A 25347-nucleotide genomic window follows, 5' to 3' on the forward strand; every position below is an offset into this window, starting at 1 on the left:
TCTCTAGTGACTCTTCTGTGGAGTTCCACATCTTGGGTATTAATATCCCATACGTCACTAGCTCATGGACTCTTACATGAAAGAAAACATAATTTATGTAAGAATTTACCTGATAAATTTCTTTCATATTGGCCATGAGACCCACCCTTTTTATGGTGTTATGTTTTTTTGTATAAAGCACAATTATATTTCCAGTTCCTTTATTGATGCTTTTTACTCCTTTTTCAATCACCCCACTACTTGGCTATTCGTTAAACTGAATTGTGGGTGTGGTGAGGGGTGTATTTGTAGGCATTTTGAGATTTGGGAAATTTTGCCCCTCCTGGTAGGATTGTATATCCCATACGTCGCTAGCTCATGGACTCTTGCCAATATGAAATAAATGAATTTATGAGGTAAGTTCTTACATAAATTATGTTTTTGTATGTTGCAGCCTTATGCTAAATGTTTTAAATTAGTTTTTTCTTTCACATCAATCTACACTCCATACCCAATAATGACAAAGAAAAAACAAAATTTTTGATAACCATGCAAATTTATTAAAAAGTTTACAATGAGATATCACATTGACATAAGTATTGAGACCTTTAACTAAGTACTTAGTTAAAGCTCCTTTTGCAGCAATTGCAGCCTCAAGTATTTTTGGGTACAATGCAAGAAGCTTAGCACACTTGGACTTGAGGAATTTATGCCATTCTTCTCTGCAGATCCTCTCAAGCTCTTTCAGGTTGGATGGGGATTGTCCGGGCACAGCCATTTTCAGGTCTCTCCAAAGATATTCAATTGGGTTCAAGTCCGGGCCACTCAAGGACATTCACAGAGTTTTCCAAGCCACACTTGTGTTGTCTTGGCTGTGTCCTTAGGGTCATCGTCCTGTTGGAAGATGAAACTTTGGCCCAGTCTGAGGACCTAAGCACTCTGGACCAGGACATATCTGTATTTTGCTGCATTCAGCTTTCCGTCAACCCTGGCCAGTCCCCACAGTCCTTGCCGCTGAAAAACACAGCATGAGGCTACCACCACCATGCTTCACCATTGGTTTTCCCCAGACTTGACACTTGGAATTGAGTCCAAACAGTTCAATCTTTTTTCATAAGACCAGAGAATCTTGTTTCTCACAGTCTGAGAGTCCTTCAGGTTCTTTTTTGCAAATCCCAAACAGGCTTTCATGTGTCTTGCAATAAGGAGAGACTTCCATCTGGCCACCGTGCAATTAACCCCAGATTTATTTTCTCCCATCTCCACACATGATCTCTGGAACTCAACTAGAGTGACCATCAGGTTCTTGCTCACCTCTCTTAACAAAGTCCTTCCCCCCTGATTGCTCAGTTTGGCCGGGTCGCCAGCTCTAGGAAGAGTCTTGATTGTTCCAAACTTCTTCCATTTAGAAATTATAGAGGCCACTGTGCTCTTGGGAACCTTCAATGAAGCCAAGATTTCTTGTAGCCTCCCACAGATCTGTGCCTTAAAACAATCTTTTTTCTGAGCTCTGCAGGCAGTTCCTCGTGGCTTGGTTTTTGCTCTGGTATGCATTTTCAGCTGTGAGACCTTATATAGACAGGTGTGTGCCTTTTACAAATCATGTCCAATCATTTGAATTTGCTACAGGTGGTCTCTAATTAAAGTGTAGAAACATCTCAAAGATGATCCAGAGAAATGGGATGCGCCTGAGCTAAATTTCAAGTGTCATAACAAAGGGTCTGAATATTTATGTCAATGTGATATTTTCATTTTTTTCTTTTTAATAAATGTGCAGTTATCAAATATCTGTTGTTGTTTTTTTTGCTTTTATTATTATGGAGTAAATGTGAAAAAATTATGGAGTCTGAATACTTTTTGTATATTGTATTTTATACCATCTGTACCTAAAACAGATTTTTCAGAACCCTTTAAAACTATAGCAATATTTACTGTGCAGTCCAAGGGCATAACTCTTGAAAGCTCCTATTTTATGTAATCTGCAGTATATTTACCTGCTATGATCAAGTAATCAATCTGTAGAATGTTGTGTTATGAGTCATGGTTCTGGATACTGCAGAATCCATTTCAAAGGGACAATGAAAAGCAATATGTTTAAAATATAAAAAATAATAATAAAGTGGACTGCAACTTTTTTATTTTATTATGAATACATGAACACTATGGGCCAGATTACAAGGGCAGCGGTATTTATTTTGCATTTCTGCTATACCAATAACTCCGCTAGAATTACTATTTTTGCGCTAGTCATGTTGCACTGGTATTACAAGTTGAAAGTAAACTATTTTTGCTCTAGCAGTAACCCGACTAGAGCAAAATTCAGAACTTAGAATATTCTCCGCAAACACTAACCTGACATGAAAATATGAATATTTCCTATTCCAATGTTCTTTACCTAACGGAATATATTTATGCATAATTAAATATTTCTACACATATCTGATGTTTTTAAACAAATATATATATATATATATATATATATATATATATATATTATATATATATAGAGAGATAGATAGATAGATAGATATTTATATATATATATATATATATATATATATATATATACACACACAGGACTATCTATTTAAAAACATATTCCCCTATGTACAGAACATTGAAATGTGAAATATTTACAGTAAATACATAGTTAAAACCTTTATTAAATATCAATATTGCATAAATATGTTTTTACATGTTTTCATCTACTTAACGGCAAAAGGCTCTAATGCACATATATACATATATATATCTGTATATGTATACCTATATATTTATCTGTGTATATATCTGTAAATACATATAAGTACATAAATACATATATACACAAATAAATATATATATATTGATTGATTGGAGTAGCCGTGTTAGTCCAGAGATTCGGATATCAAAACATCAAGAGTATTGCATTGAGCAATGATACTTTTTTATTGGACTAATTATACATTTATAAGTTGACAAGCTTTCGGAAGAATGCCTTCCTTTTTCAAGTCTGAAGCAATACTGACCAATTTGATGGAATTTAAAGGGACAGTCAACCCAAAATGGGTTCTAAGTGATACATATAAAGTGGAAACAATTATTATTTACAAATGTAGCCCAATTTTCTAGCATATATCATTTGAAAGTAAAAAGACTTACGATTTGCTCCACTGCCGATTTAAAATGTCAGTCTGCCCCCTCCCCTATTTCGCCATCAGCATCGTCATCTGCCTGTGCTTGTAGTAACTTTTCTATCCTCCACGTTCCGGTGTTTGGCGCATGCGCAATGCGCTCATTTTAGTCAAGGGGAACCTTTGAATCCGGAACTCCAAGTAACCGCTCAGTATTATTGGTGATTTCAAATGTGAGACGTACCAGTGTGCTTGTCTTCATCGCCGACCGAGCAATTTTAACCGAGTCTTATGAACCCCAAGCATTAGACAAGATGTAACATTGTGTCTCACATTCTTTTTTAATGCAGATTCTCAATGAAAATTATACATACTTGTATACTTCCCTTTATTGTATTATCAATGTTTGTCATTTTGAAGAAAAATCAATAAAGCTTTTTTTATGGATTGAGGTTTTTTGTTATCTATACTCATGCGATTCTGGCTCATGGAGGGACAAGATAGAAAATGTTGTTGTTATTACCTTTTAGGGTTATTTGCTGTGGAATATGAGTAATGCTGACTTAGGTATAAGGAAGAGTTAACCACTTGCGTAAGGGGGGTGATTGGCTACTGATTGTTATATCAAGCATGTGTTTTTAATGAGCAGTATACGCCTGATGAAACATCCTATATGGCTAAGAAATGCGTTGCGGTTCTACTATGCTATTTGAGGGTCACAATATACTCCCTCGGTTTTTATTATGTTAATTGATTTTAAATAAATGTTTTAACTTTTAACTGCTGCCCCACTCATTAATAGTCACCTAGAATCCAGAGGAGCAGTGGGTGGTTCAACCTAACCATAGGTCATTGAGCTGGGACACTGAGATTTCCCAGTATGCATATACAGGTATATTGAAGTGCCACCTTACTTGTGAGTACAACGGCATTGCTTTGTTTAATACATCAAGTTGGGCTGATGACTTTTCTGCACTAGGAAGCACTAAACTCATCAACCCAACTTGATACTGCTCATTAAAAACACATGCTTGATATAACAATCAGTAGCCAATCACCCCCCTTAAGAATGTGAGACACAATGTTACATCTTGTCTAATGCTCAGGGTTCATAAGACTCAGTGCAAATCGCTCGGTCGGCACTGAAAACAAGCACACTGGTACGTCTCACATATGAAACCGCTATAATACTGAGCGGTCACTTGGAGTTCTGGATTCAAAAGTTCCCCTTGACTAAAATCGGCATAATGCGCATGCACCAAACATGGGAAGGGGAGGATAGAAAAGTTACTACAATCACAGGCAGATGACGATGCTGATGACGAAATAGGGGAGGGGGCGGGCGGACATTTTAAATCAGCAGTGGAGCAAATTGTAAGTCTTTTACTTTTAAACGATATATGGTAGAAAATTGGGCTACATTTGAAAATAATAATCATTTGCCACTTTATATGTATCAATTTTAGGTTGGCTGTCCCTTTAATAGATAGATATAATCTGTAAATTCCATCAAATTGGTCAGTATTGCTTCAGACTTGAAAAAAAAAGGCATTCTTCCGAAAGCATGTCAACTTATAAATGTATAGTTAGTCCAATAAAAAAGTATCATTGCTCAATGCAATACTCTTGTTATTTATATATATATATATATACAGTTGTGCTCAAAGTTTACATACCCTGGCAGAATTTATGATTTCTTGGCCACTTCTCAGAGAATATGAATGATAACACAAAAACTTTTTTCCTTCACTCATGGTTAGTGTTTGGCTGAAGCCATTTATTATAAATCAACTGTGTTTACTCTATTTAAATCATAATGACAACAGAAACTACCTAAATGACCCTGATCAAGTTTACATACCCTGGTGATTTTGGCCTGATAACATGCACACAAGTTGACACAAAGGGGTTTGAATGGCTATTAAAGGTAACCATCCTCGCCTGGTTTGGTTTCAACAGAACCCCTCATTTTCCACTTCTTGATTAGAGTTTGAACACTGCTGATTTGCATTCTCAATACCTTGGATATCTTTTTATATCCCTTTCCTGTTTTATACAGTTCAACTACTTTTTCCCGCAGATCCTTTGACAATTCTTTTGCTTTCCCCATGACTCAGAATACAGAAACAACAGTGCAGCACTGGATGAAAGATGCAAGGGTCTGTCAGGAGTCCAGAAACTCATTGATCTTTTATACACATACTAATTACAAGAAAACAGATTACAGATGAGGATGGTTACCTTTAGTAGCTATTCAAACCCCTTTGTGTCAACTTGTGTGCATGTTATCAGGCCAAAATCACCAGGGTATGTAAGCAGTGTCATTTGGGTAGTTTCTGTTGTCATTATGATTTAAAAAGATTAAACACATTTGATTGATAATAAATGGCTTCAGCCAAACACTAACCATGAGTGAAAGAAAAGTTTTTGTGTTAGCATTCATATTCTCTGAAAAATGGCCAAGAAATCATAAATTCTGCCAGGGTATGTAAACTTATGAGCACAACTGTATATATATATACACACACACATCTTTAGACTTATATGTATGTATCTCAATGTTAAAGCCCTTTGCCGTTTTTATTTTTTTTTATAACACCTGAGATCTCATATCTTTGAGCCCTTATAACTTTTGTGTGCAATATTTTTTAATATATTTTTATTAGACAGTGTTATAATAGGTGTAACTGTAATTTGTAATGTATTTTTGAAGACTTTTGTGTAACTTTTTATTTTTGACAAACAGTTAACCACAGCTCTGAAATTGCGGTAATGATTCTAGCGTAAATCACGATTGGACTCACACGCATTTACTTTCATCTTGTAATACCAGTGGTAAGCCCAATGAGTGCAAACCCCTGCAATATACCCCTTATCGCTATGGCGCAAACTATTGCCCTCCACTTGTAATCTTGCCCTATCAAGGGAATGTAGAGTTTATTGTTTCCTGAAGGATGAACAGCAAAATATAATAGGAAAAAAATCTAGGATCAAAACAATGAAAACCTTAACCAACTAATGAGAAGCTTCTCTCTCTTCTGATTAATAAACAATATAGAACATCCTAATATACTTAACTATAAGCAATTAGAAGATAATCTGAGGAAACTTTCCCAGAAGTTTATAGATAACAGGAAATGAAATGGGTTTTCCTACTCACAAAATATCTTCAATTACGGAGATACGACGGTGAAACGTCTCATTCATTTGGCCAGGGATGGGGCTGCCACGTCTGCCATTTAGAAATTATAGGAGAGGGAAATGAAATGGTTACTGAAACCTATGTAATAATTAAAAGGGATTTTACTTATAAACAAAACTTTAAGAGTCTTCAAGCTGGAAATTCACTCTCCCATTGGGAGAGTTACAAATACAGAATGAGTGAAGGCTATTAAATCCTTTTAAACCAGGAATAATAATCATGTCACACCAACTAGAGGCATCACATGACTATCTGCTCTTGTCTAATGTTACCTAAATTCATAAAATCAAATGACATGGTGAGTGGGAGGAATGAAACTGTTAAACTACTAAAAGCCAAACTGAAAAATACCCATTGGTAAATCCAGTTCCCTTTTTCTATATTCTGCCTATACTACTAGTGTCTCTACTATCCAGATTTGCCCCATAAAAATCTACCGTTTTACAAAAAAAATAAAGCAAAAGAAAACATTTGAAAACAAGTATTAGGCACAAACCAGGCAGCTGCTTTACACAAATGATTTACTGACTCTTTATATTTGTCCTTGTGGTTCATTCAGGGCAGACATTTCAAACACTCAAGTCCTTTACACACGTTAAAAATAAATACAATGCAAAAGTATATAGAAGGCTCTAGTCTCAAAGGTGACGCAAAAGGTATTGCTTGGTTGATGCTTTCATAAAATAGTCAGGATTTGATAAAAATGAGGCAACTGGATATGGTAAAGGGACATTATACACTAGATTTTTCTTTGCATAAATGTTTTGTAGATTTCATGACCCATGAAGATCCATTTATATAGCCTATCTGGGAGTGTTTTTATAAAAAAAATTATAGTTTTGCTTATTTTTAAATAACATTGTGCTGATTTTCATACTCCTAACCAAGCCCCAAAGTTTTAGATGTATACTGATGTATACAGACTTCAGATTGTTTCTGTTTGTATAATGGGTCTTTTCATATGCAGGGGAGGGGGGTTTGCTCTCTTTTAGTGGGTGTTCCTGCTTAACCTCATCAACACTGCTGAATTGGAAGCATCTAAGTAAGTTTTTAAAAGGTTTTATACTGGATTTTATTTTCAGTATCTGTGCATATTCTTCTTTATAGTAGAGTCTGTTACATGAATTTATATGAAAAATGGTGTACACTGTCTGTTTAAGGGTTAAAATTCTTACCTATAGCAGGCTGGAGAGTGGCGCTAATCCGATACTTCTTCAAAGAGCCCAGGGCAGCATTAATAGGAGGTTTAGCATGTTTTAAGCCTTCGACTAGCGTAGTCCAAAGCTCTGTGAAGAAGGGTCAGGATTAGCGCACTTCTCCAGTGCTAAAGGTAGTTTTTAAAGGGACAGTCAACACCAGAATTTTTGTTGTTTAAAAATATAGATAATCCCTTAATTATTCATTCCCCAGTTTTGCATAATCAACACAGATATAATAATACACATTTTACCTCTGTAATTACCTTGTATCTAAGCCTCTGCAAACTGCCCCCTTATTTCAGTTCTTTTAACAGACTTTTAGCCAATTAGTGCTGACTCCTAGGTAACTTCACGTGCGTGAGCTCAATGTTATCTATATGACAGACATGAACTTACACCCTCTAGTGGTGACAAACTGTCAAAATGCATTAAGATTAGGGGCGGCCTTCAAGGTGTAAAAAATTAGCATGCAAACCTTCCTAGGTTTAGCTTTTAACTAAGAATACCAAGAGGACAAAGCAAAATTGGTGATAAAAGTAAATTGGAAAGTTGTTTAAAATGACATGCCCTATTTGAATCATGAAAGTTTATTTTGGACTTGCCTGTCCCTTTAATACTACAGGTGAACTATTTCACCTGTAGCAATGGAACATATATATTTGTTTAACGAAAACATATGTTAATATTCCACGATTATATTAGCACTGGCACCGATTATTCTAAAAAACAATATTTTCTGAATAGTCATTAGCAAAGTTTTTTTTACTACGTGTAATTAAAGATTTTATGTTACAATCTCAACGTGTTTAATGTCCCATATCCATAAATAGTTTACATTCCAACATACTTCACATAGTAGAAAATGTTCTTTGTATTTTAAAATATATATGCATTCCTATATATATATATATATATATATATATATATATATATATTTGTATATATCTATACCTGTATATATTCATATAGATATATAGGTAGGTATATATATATATATATATATATATATATAGTACTGTGCAAAAGTCTTAAGCCACCATTAGATTTGTTGTTTTAGCAATGGTATAATGACCATATTTAATTATTTATCAGTATCTTTATTAGAATACAACCAGAAAATACAGGATATTTGTATGCAGTATTAAAAAAAATGAAAAAAAATCTGAAAAAAAAATGCTTCTATAGGCTAAAGTGGCAGGTATTTATTCTCACCTCCCCTTACACTTGAGCAATAGCAGGAACCTGGCTCTCGTAAACCTAAATGGAATGGAACCCTAATTAATGTCATTGCTAACACCTGTATTTGTCCTACTATTTCATGTCAAAATGACTGCTGTGAAAAAGGCCTATTACACCAGGTTTGTGCAAAACATGCTTCAGCATTATATACACATGTGGTATGAGTTTAATTCATTGGAAGCTTGCTAATAAGACCAACTTTCAATTACATCATTCCATTTAAAATGTCAAAGATCCCAGAATTTGACAGACATTAAATAATACTTTTGAATCAGCAATTCTACTCTCAAAGGGAGATCAGCAAACAAACTGGATACTCAAGATTGGTATTCACACTGCTATAAAGAAATTTAAAGAATCAAGACAAGTCAAGGATAAAAAAAAGGACTGGAAGGCCAATAAAACTTTTAAAATCTGATGAGAAGTTTCTCAGAGTTTCTTCTTTGAGAGACCAGAAGAAATCCAGCAAGGACCTGGCTCAGCATCTGGCAGCTTCATTGGGATGCCAAGTTGACCCTTCTATAGTCCAAAGAAGCTTGATCAGGAATGGTCTTTGGAAGGGTATCAGTCAAGAAACCACTTTTTCAGAAGGGGAAAAGGTGCGAAAAGACTAAGATATGCTAAAGCTCATAAAGATTTGAATAATGATCAGTGGAATAGAGTATTATGGAGTGATAAATACAAGTTTAAAATGTTTGGGTCCAATCATCAACAATATGTGAGAAGAAGAGTTGGAGAGAGATGGAAGAGTGAGTGCATGCGGCCTTCAGTGAAACATGGTGGAGGGTCTGTCCTGGTTTGGGGCTGCATTTCTGCCAGTGGTGTTGGTGATATTGGCTGAATTGATGGGATCATGGATGCTGAAAAGTAAAGACAGGTTTTAATTCATTACGCTATTCCTTCTGGAAAGCGCCTGATTGGGAATGGTTTTATTTTTCTGCATGATAACGATCCCAAGCACACTGCTAATGCAGTGATATCATATTCAGAGAGAAAAACATCTGATAAAACACTGACAGTCATGGACTGGCCGAAACACCTGAATAGACCTAAATATTATAGAGGCAGTATGGGAACATCTGGGCAGAGAAAGAAATAAAAGACAACCTAAATCTAAAGAACTCTGGGAATTGCTGAAAGAAGCCTGGTATTATATACCAGAAGATTACTTCAGAAAACTTCAGGACAGTCTCCCCAAAAGAGTTCAAGATGTGTTTAGTGCCAAGGGAGGTCACGCTAAATACTGACTTTTGCCTGAAGAAGCCATTTAATTTTGAAAATTGTATTTTTTGTGTACATATTTCCTGTTTTTTCTGTTTGTATCTTAAGAAGAGACGGATAAATAAATATAAATGGTCATTAAAACTATGCTAAAACAACAAAGCTGGTGGTGTGCACAATACTGTATACTATATATCTATGTGAAGAACACTGGAATTTGAAGTATTCATAAGTACCTTCGGGTTTAGCGCACATGAAGAGTTTCTTTACTCGTGTTAAGTTTTGCATGCATACATGTGTGCTAACAGGAGTTATATTAAGGTGCATAATGTATATATTTCATATAAAATATTCAAAACTATTATTTTTAATTATTAATAATTTTTATAAAATATAATTTAAATGTTATAGAATGTGTTTTAATCACGCTAGGGAGAAGCTTGTGTAAAATGTATGTGGAAGAGTGCAAATTAGTTAATCACTTTTAGTATGTGGCAGGAGGCTGTATTGCATAACAGTAGCAGTTCAAATAAATACAATATGAATATAACTATTGCATGCTGGGGAGGTTCAACTCTAGGTACAAATAATATCAAATCTTGTAACGCAATTACAGTCCTTAACCCTTTCGATGCTGGGCCATTTTCGTTTGGCCTTCGCTGCATTTTCATATACATTTTAACTTTTTTCTGTGAGGTACCCACGCAAATGATACCTTGTTTTTTAGCAGTCCAAGCATTTTTTTAGGAAATAATGTTAGTTTGCAGAAATATAATAATATGAGAAAACACCAACATATTCAATGAAAAACAAAATTACATTTTTGCGCCAGTTGATGTAGCCTACATGGTAATTAGTACAATATAAATCCAGTCTTATTTTAAATGGGACGTTTATTCATTTACACAGGGTTCAAAGGCATACAAACAACATTTCAGGCAAGCTATAGGCCCTTAGAGCATGACTAAGGGCCTATAGCAGGCCCAAAACATTGTTTGTATGCCTATGGACCCGGTGTAAATTAATAAAGGTCCCATTTTAGGAAGGCTGGATTTATATTGTGCTATTTTGGATTAAAGTGGGTTGTGGAAGTCCTAAATCCGTGCCTTTAAAAATTTTGTGGTGAGCTATCTGCAAACCATTTTATTGCCCCACATTTAATATCAGCTCGCCTTTCCAAAACAGCAAAATTAATGATTTTATACTTTATGGTTCAATTAAACTTAACAAATAAAAATCAGAAAAGAGAACAATTATTATTTTTGTCACTATTCACCATCTTGCAATTTATGAAGAAAATGAGTCGAATACAATATCTAACTGTACAAATATTACACAAATATTAAATGCTACAAAATTCAGAATTCCCAGAAGCGTGGTTTAACCCATTTTGAAACTGTTTGCATGTTCCTATCCCTGTCTAAAATCACACAGCACAGCAAACAATATTTTAAAAAACTAAACAAAAAAACATAAAATAGCTGTAGCAAAAGTTATCCTATAAATAATTTCACAACATTTTGCCCATTTTTACATCCTCTCAGTTTTACATCTATTTTTATTCCTTCATTTTTTTTATTGGTTCAGAAAAACATTGTTGTATGAGCCCTAGCAGCAACAGTACAAATAAATGAGTCTAGCGGTTACTACCAGGTTATGACTATTACTTCTTAGTGATAAGGACATACATACATAATTGTTAAACCTAAGTCTTTCAAATTCAGGGTATTATGATATGTTGTTATTGTGAGGGGGTAATTAAGGCCTCTTAAAAATCACCAGAACTCCAAAAATACAACCAAAGATGAGACAAGGGGGGAGATTTATTAAGCAGCGGATGGCTGCTTCAACGCCCCCACCTTTTCCGGTCCGCCAGAAACGGAAGTTAAGAAGCAGCAGTCATAAGAAGCAGTGGGTGGACTCAGGACCATTTATTTGAAAGACCAGGATTGCTTCTTTCAAATAAGGGGTCTCAAGTTGATGAATGTATTGTGGGGGGGCCACATAGGGGGTAAGACACCACCCTGATATTGTTCCATTATGATTATGGTTCAGACAGGTGTTTATTGGTAACACATTGGTCAGCGGATAACTACAAGACATGTGACCTCTCCTTTGAAATAGTGGCCTCGATATTTTAAAAAGAGGTCACTTACCTTGTGATAGTGCATATTTTGGGAGCAAGGGTCCCTTTTATAGCTCAGATGACTGTAAAAGGCACCAAGTATACAGGTGATTGCTGTTTCTATGAAAATTAGCTGCTATTTAAAGGGGTAAGAAACCACTCATTTGATTACGGCAATCTCCTCTTTCATGTAAGGGGTATTAAGTGCATGTGTGTTATGCACTGTCTAATGGGGATAGGGGCCCCTATACAACCACTATTGCCCTACAGTAAATACATTAGGTAGGTGATTGGCATAAAAATGGTAATCACCTACTAATGACAGGGGTGTGATACCTCATACTGGAAAGAGGGGGTTCTCGTCTTTTAAAATTGAGTCTCAAACATCTGTATATGGGGGGAATGAGGGCTCTGAAAGTGCCCCCTACCCTTCCTCAAATACAGTATGGCTGTCTACTTGGAGCAGGTGATCACCTGAAAATTAGAGGGTGGTGTGACCCCTCATTTGAAAGAGGGGAATTCTCTTTTTCCCTTAAAGGGTCTCATACCAATCTAGTTAAAACAGACTGGGCTCTTTAGTAGCCCCCTTTTTGAAATAGGGAGGTATGAACTTTCAAATGAGGGATTACTTGTCCCTCTAGCAAAAACAGGGGGGGTGATAGAGGCTCCATTATAGCCCCCCTCGAGTTCAATAGCATATTAAATGCTGTTGCATATATTAACCATTTTTACGGTGATTACCTGCAAATAAGGGGAAAGTTGTCCCTCTAGCCAAAACAGGAGGAGAGATAGGGACCTTCTTCCCCAGTTCCCTGGCTATCTGTCTATCACTGCCAGTTTTAGCAGTTAGCCCCGCTCCCTTGTGGCCTCACTACTGGAGTGGGTGGTGACATCACAGGGCCTGCAGGGAAGAGACAGTCTCCTTTTTCCATTTGCAGTGAAGTGGTCCCCAGGACCTGGATCAGAAGAAGGACCCCCTGGATGAAAAACCTATTTTTGTCATCCACACTGAAAGAGAGATGTACAAAATAAGGATGCCTCATCAAGCACATCTAAGAGGTTAAACTGTGTGGGAAAAATTGGTCACTTTTATAAATAATGAAGGGTAGGTGACCACTAGAGGGCAGTATACCGAGAATGGGATATTGCTATGTGATGTTTATCTGCATTTAGGGTAGGTGACCACTAGAGGGCAGTACACTGAGAATGGCATCTTGCTAATTGCTATGAGATGTTTAGCTGCATTTATGGTATGTGACCACTAGAGGGCAGTACACTGAGAATGGAATCTTGCTATGTGATGTTTAGCTGCATTTAGGGTAGGTGACCACTAGAGGGCAGTACACTGAGAATGGAATCTTGCTATGTGATGTTTAGCTGTATTTAGGGTATGTGACCACTAGAGGGCAGTACACTGAGAATGGGATCTTGCTATGAGATATTTAGCTGCATTTAGGGTAGGTGACCACTAGAGGGCAGTACACTGAGAATGGCATTTTGCTAATTGCTATGAGATGTTTAGCTGCATTTATGGTATGTGACCACTAGAGGGCAGTACACTGAGAATGAGATCTTGCTATGTGATGTTTAGCTGCATTTAGGGTATGTGACCACTAGAGGGCAGTACACTGAGAATGGGATCTTGCTATGTGATGTTTAGCTGTATTTAGGGTATGTGACCACTAGAGGGCAGTACACTGAGAATGGGATCTTGCTATGTGATGTTTAGCTGCATTTAGGGTATGTGACCACTAGAGGGCAGTACACTGAGAATGGGATCTTGCTATGTGATGTTTAGCTGAATTAAAAATAGGAGTTGCACCCCTTTAATGGAGAGGACACAATTGACTGCTGCCATAACAATGCAGTACCTATGATCCCCAGAAGGGAGTGTACAGTAAGTGATTCACATATTATCAGATATATCTCTGCTATGAGAGGACTGTGTACAATATGAGAGCAGATTGTAATCTAGGTAATTACCTTTATTGTGTGGAGAAGGGCTTGTCAAAATCAACCAATAGGCTTCCAGCTAAGCAGTGGAGCAACATCTTTTTATAATTTAAAAGGTGTATTGTGCAAAACAATGGTTTAGAATTATACACAATGAAGATAAAATCCCATACGGGGGAAAGAATGTTGCAGTGTAATTATGACCCACAAGCTAATTGGGCTTAGTCTATCATTGCTACATCACAGAAGGACTTGCAATTACAAGTAATGTGACAGCAAAAGGTTGTATTTTACAAGATCTGGTTTTAATCTTAAAGGGATATGAAACCAAAACATTTTTTTGTGGCTCAGACACAGCATACAATTTTAAAAAAGTTTCCAATTTACTTCTATGATTAAATTTGCTTTGTTCTTATGATATTCTGTGTTAAAGAGATACCTAGATAGGCATCTGGAGCACGATATGGCAGGAAATAGTGCTGCTATCTAGTGGTCTTGCATATCGATAACATTCTTGCAAAACTGCTGCCATATAGTGCTTCAGACACACTTTTCAACAAAAGATATCAAAGGAACAAAGAAATTTTGATCATGAGTAATTTAGGAAGTTGTTTAAAATCGCATGCTCTGTCTGAATAATGAAAGAAAAAACTTTGGGTTTCATGTCCCTTTAATATCATTGTGATCTCAGAGGGTGTTTCGTCCCTTTAATATCATTGTGATCTCAGAGGGTGTCTCGTCCCTTTAATATCATTGTGATCTCAGAGGGTGTCTCGTCCCTTTAATATCATTGTGATCTCAGAGGGTGCCTTGTCCCTTTAATATCATTGTGATCTCAGAGGGTGTCTCGTCTCTTTAATATCATTGTGATCTCAGAGGGTGCCTTGTCCCTTTAATATCATTGTGATCTCAGAGGGTGCCTTGTCCCTTTAATATCATTGTGATCTCAGAGGGTGTCTCGTCTCTTTAATATCATTGTGATCTCAGATGGTGTCTGGTCTCTTTAATATCATTGTGATCTCAGAGGGTGCCTTGTACCTTTAACATCATTGTGATCTCAGAGGGTGTCTCGTCTCTTTAATATCATTGTGATCTCAGAGGGTGTCTCGTCTCTTTAATATCATTGTGATCTCAGAGGGTGTCTCGTCTCTTTAATATCATTGTGATCTCAGAGGGTGTCTAGTCCCTTTAATATCATTGTGATCTCAGAGGGTGTCTAGTCCCTTTAATATCATTGTGATCTCAGAGGGTGTCTCGTCCCTTTAATATCATTGTGATCTCAGAGGGTGCCTTGTCCCTTTAACATCATTGTGATCTCAGAGGGTGTCTCGTCCCTTTAATATCATTGTGATCTCAGAGGTTGTCTCGTCTCTTTAATATCATTGTGATCTCAGAGGTTGTCTCGTCTCTTTAATATCATTGTGATCTCAGAGGGTGTCTAGTCCCTTTAATATCATTGTGATCTCAGAGGGTGTCTAGTCCCTTTAATATCATTGTGATCTCAGAGGGTGTCTCGTCCCTTTAATATCATTGTGATCTCAGAGGGTGCCTTGTCCCTTTAACATCATTGTGATCTCAGAGGGTGTCTCGTCCCTTTAATATCATTGTGATCTCAGAGGTTGTCTCGTCCCTTTAATATCATTGTGATCTCAGAGGGTGTCTCGTCTCTTTAATATCATTGTGATCTCAGAGGGTGTCTCGTCTCTTTAATATCATTGTGATCTCAGAGGGTGTCTAGTCCCTTTAATATCATTGTGATCTCAGAGGGTGTCTAGTCCCTTTAATATCATTGTGATCTCAGAGGGTGTCTCGTCCCTTTAATATCATTGTGATCTCAGAGGGTGCCTTGTCCCTTTAACATCATTGTGATCTCAGAGGGTGTCTCGTCCCTTTAATATCATTGTGATCTCAGAGGTTGTCTCGTCCCTTTAATATCATTGTGATCTCAGAGGTTGTCTCGTCTCTTTAATATCATTGTGATCTCAGAGGGTGTCTCGTCTCTTTAATATCATTGTGATCTCAGAGGGTGTCTAGTCTCTTTAATATCATTTTGATCTCAGAGGGTGTCTCGTCTCTTTAATAACATTGTGATCTCAGAGGGTGTCTAGTCTCTTTAATATCATTGTGATCTCAGAGGGTGCCTTGTCCCTTTAATATCATTGTGATCTTAGAGGGTGTCTCGTCTCTTTAAAATCATTGTGATCTCAGAGGATGTCTCGTCCCTTTAATATCATTGTGATCTCAGAGGGTGTCTCGTCTCTTTAAAATCATTGTGATCTCAGAGGATGTCTCGTCCCTTTAATATCATTGTGATCTCAGAGGGTGTCTCGTCCCTTTAATATCATTGTGATCTCAGAGGGTGTCTCGTCCCTTTAATATCATTGTGATCTCAGAGGGTGTCTCGTCTCTTTAATATCATTGTGATCTCAGAGGGTGTCTCGTCTCTTTAATATCATTGTGATCTCAGAGGGTGTCTCGTCTCTTTAATATCATTGTGATCTCAGAGGGTGCCTTGTCCCTTTAATATCATTGTGATCTTAGAGGGTGTCTCGTCTCTTTAATATCATTGTGATCTTAGAGGGTTTCTCGTCTCTTTAATATCATTGTGATCTCAGAGGGTGTCTCGTCCCTTTAATATCATTGTGATCTCAGAGGGTGTCTCGTCCCTTTAATATCATTGTGATCTCAGAGGGTGTCTCGTCCCTTTAATATCATTGTGATCTCAGAGGGTGTCTCGTCCCTTTAATATCATTGTGATCTCAGAGGGTGTCTCGTCCCTTTAATATCATTGTGATCTCAGAGGGTGTCTCGTCCCTTTAATATCATTGTGATCTCAGAGGGTGTCTAGTCCCTTTAATATCATTGTGATCTCAGAGGGTGTCTCGTTCCTTTAATATCATTGTGATCTCAGAGGGTGTCTCGTCCCTTTAATATCATTGTGATCTCAGAGGGTGCCTTGTCCCTTTAACATCATTGTGATCTCAGAGGGTGTCTCGTCCCTTTAATATCATTGTGATCTCAGAGGGTGCCTTGTCCCTTTAACATCATTGTGATCTCAGAGGGTGTCTAGTCCCTTTAATATCATTGTGATCTTAGAGGGTGTCTCGTCTCTTTAATATCATTGTGATCTCAGAGGGTGTCTCGTCCCTTTAATATCATTGTGATCTCAGAGGGTGTCTCGTCCCTTTAATATCATTGTGAGCTCAGAGGGTGTCTCGTCCCTTTAATATCATTGTGATCTCAGAGGGTGTCTCGTCCCTTTAATATCATTGTGATCTCAGAGGGTGTCTCTACTAATTGAAAAGGGTGGGAGTTGTTAATGTTTTAAATATGGGTGTGGGGGTTTGCACACGTTGCATTTTGTTGTTGTTGTTGAGAGTATGTTGTCTTGATAAAGGCTTTTGGAATAAAGCTGAAATGTTGACCTTTTAAATAAATGTATTTTTATTTTTTAATCTTTACAATATTTTAAGTCCTATGAGTGCCTAACCAGTGTTTTTCTATCATTTTGTATATTGTGCACCCGGGCAATAGCAATGTAAAAAGTGAGTCCATGAACCATTTTTGTTTTTTAGAAATAGACAGATATTAAAAACACCTATTGTTGCATGCAGGTGTTTGTATAACATTTGCTTGAACATTATAAACATTTGAATGCAGATGTTCTGATAGCTAAAGTGTTTAAGAAAACTGCTTGTAACACAATTTAGCTTGTTATTAAAAAAAACAAAGCAAAAAGGGTGTTTCTTGCAGCAGTACCACTGGATAAAGTTATTTCACTGTTGAAATTAAAGGGTCAGTAAACATATTAGGATTTTAATATAAAATATTTAGCTATGTATAGTATAACAACTTTGCAATATACTTTATTTATTTTGCCCTCTTTTCATATCATTTTGGCTTCTTTAAATCTTAGACGTTGGAAAGCACTCTGCAGACTTCTCACAGTAAACACTACTACGTATCTTTCCCTAATTAGCTTTAAGGGGCAGTCTAGTCATGATTCAGATAGGGCATGTCATTTTAAAAAACTCAAATTTTCTTTTATCAAATTTGCTTTGTTCTTTCTTAGTTGAAAGCTAAACCTAGGCTCATATGCTAATTTCTAAGCCCTTGAAGGCCGCCTCCTATCTGAATGCATTTGCCAGTTTTTTATAGCTATAGGGTGTTAGTTCAATTGTGCAATATAGATAACATCGTCCTCACTCCAGTGAAGTTATTTATAAGAGGGCACTGATTGGATAAAATGCAAGTTTGTGAAAAGAACTGAAATAAGAGGGCAGTCTGCAGAGGCTTAGATACAAGGTAGTCACAGAGTTAAACAGTATATTAATATAACAGTGTTGGTTTTTAAAAACTGGGGAATGGGTAATAAAGGGATTATCCTTCTTTTTAAACAATAAAAATTCTGAAGTAGACTGTCCCTTTAACAGATAACAACTGCAAAACAATTCACTTTATATGTATGGTTGTGGCTAACCTCATCAACAGAGCTAAACTGGGATCTTCTACGTAAGTCAATTTCATGACATAGGCAATTGTCCAAGTTCTGAACGTAAACAAAACCTAGAATTTCAGCTATATGTCTGTTCAACCATAATTTACCTCTTTCACATTAAGTGCACCCACACTAATTATATATTGTTTTATAAAGGACAGATGGGGCTTTCTTTTAGCATCAAATATTTATTTCTAAACTATAATTTTATATGAAAAAAGTAAGTGTCAGAAATTAAGAAATGTTATGTTTGCCAAATGATTTTATTGTAAATATCATCATCCTGATATACATTAAAACACCCATACTTGTGTTCAGTGAAGTCCCACGAGTATAACCATACCCCCCATGTTCAGGTTTTCTGAGATTTCTGGAATTTACAGGGCCCAACATAGGGCCTACCCATTTACATAGAAATTTGGCACATTCATTTTCTGGGCTTAAGTCGCCTTTCATACATTATAGCAGTCCATGAATGACAATTACCCCATCATGGCATACCATTTGCAAGAGTAGACCACCCCAGGGTATTCCAAAAGGGCTATGTCTCGTCTTTTTGTGAACCGCTTAATCACAACACCTGGCCAAATGTAGTGGTCATATTTTTTGTATGCACTTTGGCTGTTTCTGTCATCATCCTTATATGTTTTGCTGTTATAAGACACACATATTTGTGTTTGGTCATGTTCTACGAGTACAACAGTACCCACCGTGTACAGGTGTTATGGGTTTACAGAAGTTACAGGGTAAAATATGGGGTCTGCTCATTTACATGGAGATTTGGCACATTCATTTTCTGTGCCTATGTCCTCTTTGAGACATTATAGCAGCCCAGGAATGAAAATTACCCATCATGGCATACCATTTGCAAAAGTAGACACCCCAGGGTATTCCAAAAGGGCTATGTCTTGTTGTGAAGCCCCTTAGTCACAACACCTGACCAAATGTAGTGATCATATTTTATTTTTAGTTTATCACAAAAAAACACTATATTTTTGCTGTTTATATCATATATTATATGTTGTACTGCTATAATACACCCATAATTGTGTCCAGCTATATCCCATGAGTACAACAATAACCCCATGGACAGGTTTTATGGGGTTTTAGGAAGTTACAGGCCCAATATGGGGTCTGTCAATTTGCATGGAAATTTGGCACATCGATTTTCTGGACCTATGTTGCATTTGAGACAATATGGCAGCCCAGGAATGAAAATTACCCCATCATGGCATACCATTTGCAATAGTATACAATCCAGGGTATTTCAAAAGGGGTATGTCAAGTCTTTTTTTGTAGCCACTTAGTTACAACACCTGACCAAATTTAGTGGTCATATATTTCTATTTGCTTTTTTCACACAAATACTCCACTTTTGCTATTTAGATAATCATCCTTATATGTTTTACTGCTATAATACACCAATATTTGTGTTCATTGATGTCCCATGAGTACAACAATACCCCCCATGCACAGGTTTTATAGGGTTTCAGGAAGTTACAGGGCCCAATATAGGGTCTGTCAATTTACATGAAAATTTGGCACATTGATGTTCTGGACCTATGTTGCCTTTGAGACAGTATGGCAGCCCAGGCATGAAAATTACCCCCATCATGACATACCATTTGCAAAAGTGGATAACTCAGACAATTCTAAAAGGAGTATTTTAGTTTTTTTGTTTAACTTATCATGGCCTTAGAGTAGATGGGCTTAACATATAAAGGGACAGGACAAGGTCAGGGGATCCATGAAGTTAGGAATACAGAATAAAATAAATTAGGAACACATACAGGTCTATGAGTACGGCTTTAAAGGCTGAAACGCATTAGACATTGTCTAAACATACTCATTTGTGGTTTTACTGAGTTTGCAGATTTTAACGTTGTCCACAATAAAGCATTGACGATTTTTTTTTAAAGCGTCTTTGTCTCTGGACCATTTTTCTGTTTGTTTTACACATACAGATTGCTTTCAAATTAAAAGTTTCACTCTGTGTAATATAGTCCAAAGCAATCAGTGATACAGAGACCAGTTTGAGAGGGGCAGTCAGGGCAATGGTAACTAGAATCCTTCCTCATTCCTTTTTTATAGCAGACTCTGCATTTTTTCTGGGGTGTTCTTTTGCAGGTAGTGTGGGGGGGATCCTAGTTGGAAAATGCCTGCCACAGAGTCGCTGGACATTTTCAGAATGAACAGTAGGAGGATTAGGGGTCTGGTTAAACAAAATATCAGATATTTCATTTAACACAAATTCCAAAAAATATAAGGTTTCCGTGTGCCTGCTTTTTTTTGTAGAACACATATGCATTATACACTGCTATCTGCATAATGTAAAAGGCTACTTCTTTGTACCAAGTTCTTGTCTTTCTTTGAATTAGATATGGATGCAGGCACCGGTCAGCTAAATCTACCCCCCACCATGTTTTTGTTGTACTCCACAATGCACTTTAGGATCTGTGCAGATTTTCCCTTCACAGACACTGGCACTGTAGCTTCATCGTGCATTGTGGAGAGCATCTTTTTTATCAGTGTACCGAAGGGCCAGTAGCTCATTGTGGCGTAAAGCTGACGCTGTGCCCCTACTTTTCTTTCCATTCGTCTTCTGTGGGAAACCTGTGTGATTTTTTTCATGTTGTACCACAGGTTAGGGTTTCAAAATAAACTAAAATTTGTAATATGTCTGTACTGGTGTACAAATTATCGAGCCACAAATGGTACCCTTTGTTTAGCTGGGGTAGTAGGAGATCCCGCACAATTTTCCCACTTGTGCCAACTGAATCTGGGCAGCCAGGTGGATCTAAGTGGCTATATTTACCCTGGTAGATGCAAAATGCTCAGATATACCCAGTACTGCATGTTTATAACATTTTACACCATAGCGGGACCTATTGGATGGTATATATTGCTTGAAAAGCAATCGCCCCTTAAATTTCATGAGGTACTCGTCAATGCAAATGTCCTGGCCAGGGATGTAAACTTCTTTAAATTTTTGGGACAGGTTGTTTATCAGGGGCCTTATTTAAAATAACCTGTCATGCAGGGGGTCATTTCTGGGGGGGGGACACTGGGCATTATCATTAAAATGGAGAAAACGCAGCAACTGTTCATATCTATCCCTCTTCATAATCCCTGGAAAAAGAGGGGTAGCCAGGACGGGGCTCTGGTTCCAGTATGAAAGTATGCTGGGTTTCTTCACAATCCCCATTACTAAAGTCAAAGCCCAAAACTTTTTAATCTCAGGTATGTCAAGGGGTGCCAGGTAGTTTCTGACATACTGAGATTGTGGATTCTCTGACAGATACCGGCTGGCATATAAATTTGTTTGAACAACTATATGCTCAAACATGGTATCCGTCAGAATCAGGGAGAGATAATGTATTGGTTCAGATACTGGAACATCAGTTGTGATGCCAGGAGTCTCTGTAAATTCGGGTATTTCTGAGTCAGTTAAATTTGGGGGTAGCCAATTTTGGTCATTAGTGCGATGCCTCCTTTTAGGTGGAGGGCAGGGAGCACCAGCATTAGATCCATCACTCAGGGACTCCATATCTGATGCCGTAAAGGTTGCGCTTTTAGACAGAGCAGAGAGGGTTTCACTCCCTGAATTTTTCGAAAAGAATGGCATAAGCCATAAGGGACTTTTTTTTTATTATTTTTATTTCTACCAATTCCCACTTCACCACCACCAATTCCCTCTTCACCTCCCACGAAATCCCACTAAACAACCCCAATTACCACCTCCCAATTACCACCCACCCTATTCCCTCAGATTTGTTTTTATATAAACTAAAAAAAATTTAGGAAAGCACTGGGAAGGGCGGTAATTTGGAACAGCAGGAAAGGGGTTAATAGTAACTAAAGATCCCCACAAATAAACCCCAATACTTTTGGGCACTGATCACAGAAGCAGCTCAGTGATCAGCAGCAAAAAAATATATATTGTTTTAAATATATATATTTTTTTCTCTCTCTTTTTTTCAGAAGCACACACACACACTGATCTGCCTTCCTCTCTCCCTCAGATCGCAGTGAGGGAAGAGAGGAAGCGGATACAATTGTAACAGCCAAGGATCCCACATTGACTGTTACAGTGTTGCAGGGGACGATTGATACACCTCCTGCGTGCTGATTGGATCCTGGGGGAGTGTCTGAGGTGCTAGGCACGTCCCACAACCGGATCCAGCACAGAGGAGCAACGGAGGGGCACAGGACAGAAAAACCATTAGGATGTTCTATTCTGTCCTAACGGTGCTAAAGCCCAGCGCTATTTGGACAGAATAGAACAACGTGAAAAGGTTTTATACTGGATTTTATTTATTGTGTGATGGTAAAGTTCATTGCATTGCACAATAGCATTAGAGGTAATATCACAAATAAACATCACTTTAATTTATAAAAATGTTTTAAACAGCCAAATAAAAGACTTATCGCCAATACTGTCTATGTATTTGGGATGCCATTCCTCCACCTGCCACCAATGTCCTCTATTTCCCCCCCTGACATTTGTATGTGATATCCAATTGATCTCCAGACTGTTAGGCGCCCAACCCTCCAGACAAAACATCATTTGGAAGTAATGCGCATGTGTTGCATTTCCCCCTGATCCAAGTGCACCTTGATGCCTTTGTAGAGAGAGGGTGGGACCGCTCTCTACATCATTGGAAGTTGAAAGCTGGAACTTCAAGGGGATGGAAGAAGGAAAGGTAAATACTTAGGGGTCTATTTAACAAGGGCCGAATGGCGCCTGTTCCCTTTGTTTCTGTGCGAGCCTTTAGGCTTGCCGGAAACAGGAGTTAAGAAGCAGCGGTCTTAAGACTGTAGCTCCTAAACTCATACGCCACCTCTGAGGCGGCGTATAGCAATCCGCCCAATCATGTAAGATCATGACACCCCCTGCAAGCGGATGATTGGCTGCGAATCTGCAGGGGGCGGTATTGCACCAGCAGTTCACAAGAACTGCTGGTGCAATGATAAATGCTGACAGCATATGCTGTCGGCATTTATCGATGTGCGGTGGACATGATTCGCTATTGCGGATCATGTCCGCTCGCACATATATAAATAGACCCCATGGAAATAAGATAACATTTTTATAAACTTAGGTATAAAATAAATGTAAAAAAAATTCAAACGACTGTAGTATACATCATAATGGTAACCTAATGAGCTATTGCATAAAGCTCAAATTTACCATCACTTTAAGGGGCTGATTTATCAACGGTCTGTCCGACATGATCTGCTCAGCAGATCATGTCCGTCAGACATCGATGAATGCCGACAGCATATACAGGCATTTATCATTGCACAAGCTGCTTGTGCAATGCCGCTCCCTGCAGATTTGCGGCCAATCAGCCGCTAGCAGGGGGTATCAATCAGCCTGATCATATGAGATTGGGCAGATTGATGTCTACAGCCTCAGAGCCGGCGGACTAGTTAAGGAGTCTTAAGACCGCTGCTTCATAACTGCTGTTTCCAGCGAGCCTTAAGCTCACACGGAAACAGGTGCATCAGGGGCCATTCGTCCCTTGATAAATCGGCCCCTATTTCTCATTTTTGTCGGATACAGCTTGTTTTGAGTGTTTTAATGTTATCACTTATCAGTCATATTGTTTGTCTGCTTGTAGGTGTGATATTTGTATATATTGGCCTCAATAATTAGTTTTGGCCCCAGACAGTTTTAAAATAAATGTATTTGACAGAGTTATGCAGGCAAAAAAATCATATACAGTCTATCATGGTTTGGGGCCATCTAGTGGTATTTTTACAGAATGACACTTAATTTTTAAACTAGAATCTATTCTTTACAGCTATAACATATCAAGACAAACCTTTTTCCATTGTATACATGAACTGCAATCTGATTAATACTTGCCAACATACTGTTAATTTAGCAAAAAGGCTTCTGGCTATGGTATCCCTGGGACAAAATACCTTTCAGGCAGGAAATGCATTGAATAATGGCTGTTTTATTCTAGAGTGTTGATAGATTTTAATAAGTATAAAATAGGCCCACTAATATTATAATGAACTGAGGCCATCTAGTGATATATTTATAGAATGACACTTCATTTTTAAGCTATAATTTTTTTACAAGTCCAAACAAAACTTTTTTTTCCAATTCTACATATGAATTGTAATCTGAACAGATGAGTGACACTTTGACCTCCAAAAGTCAGGTACAATATCTAAGGAAGAAATTCAAGGATGAGCGTTACTATTGCTCACTTATGATTAATCCTGCTGTGTGGAAATTTGTAAAATATGCACTTGTCTCTCCAGCACAGTAAATCAAAACTCCAAAGTTGTAAATGGTTTTACAGGACCCTTAACCCTTTCACATCCAATTTTGAGCTTTTTTTGCTACTTACATTTAAACGCAATCGTAAGTCAAATTTCATTAAGTGACCCACGGAAATTAACTGTAACTGTAAGTAGTTATAGATGATAATCATCACATTATGTGCTATTTGCACATATACTGTAAATATATTATACGAATGTATTAACTGTAAGTAGCTATACATAATTATCACATCATGTGCTGTTTACACGTATATACATTATACTTATGTCTCAACTGTAACTGTAAGTAGCTATAGATAATCACATCATGTGGTATTTGCACATATATACATTATACTGATTATTAACTAAGTAGTTATAGATTATAGATAATCATCACATCATGTGGTATTTGCACATATATACATTATACTGATTATTAACTAAGTAGCTATAGATGATAATCACATCATGTGCTATTTGCACATATATACATTATACTGATTATTAACTGTAACTGTAAATAGCTATAGATG

General features: G+C 37.3%; 1 protein-coding gene across 3 annotated transcripts in view; it reads right to left on the reverse strand.

Moving 5' to 3' along the window:
- HRAS (HRas proto-oncogene, GTPase) overlaps positions 1–25347 on the reverse strand; it is a 198690-nt gene that overhangs the window by 39892 nt on the left and 133451 nt on the right. For 2 of the 3 annotated variants that reach the window (XM_053720184.1, XM_053720185.1), the window contains one exon: positions 6253–6324. The exons of the other annotated variant lie outside the window; for it this stretch is intronic. In XM_053720184.1, the coding sequence (XP_053576159.1) occupies positions 6253–6324 (72 nt within the window). The remainder of the gene's footprint in view (positions 1–6252; positions 6325–25347) is intronic. 3 annotated transcript variants of the gene reach the window in all.

This window comes from Bombina bombina, chromosome 7 (genome assembly GCF_027579735.1).
Source record: "Bombina bombina isolate aBomBom1 chromosome 7, aBomBom1.pri, whole genome shotgun sequence".
Lineage (NCBI taxonomy): Eukaryota > Metazoa > Chordata > Amphibia > Anura > Bombinatoridae > Bombina > Bombina bombina.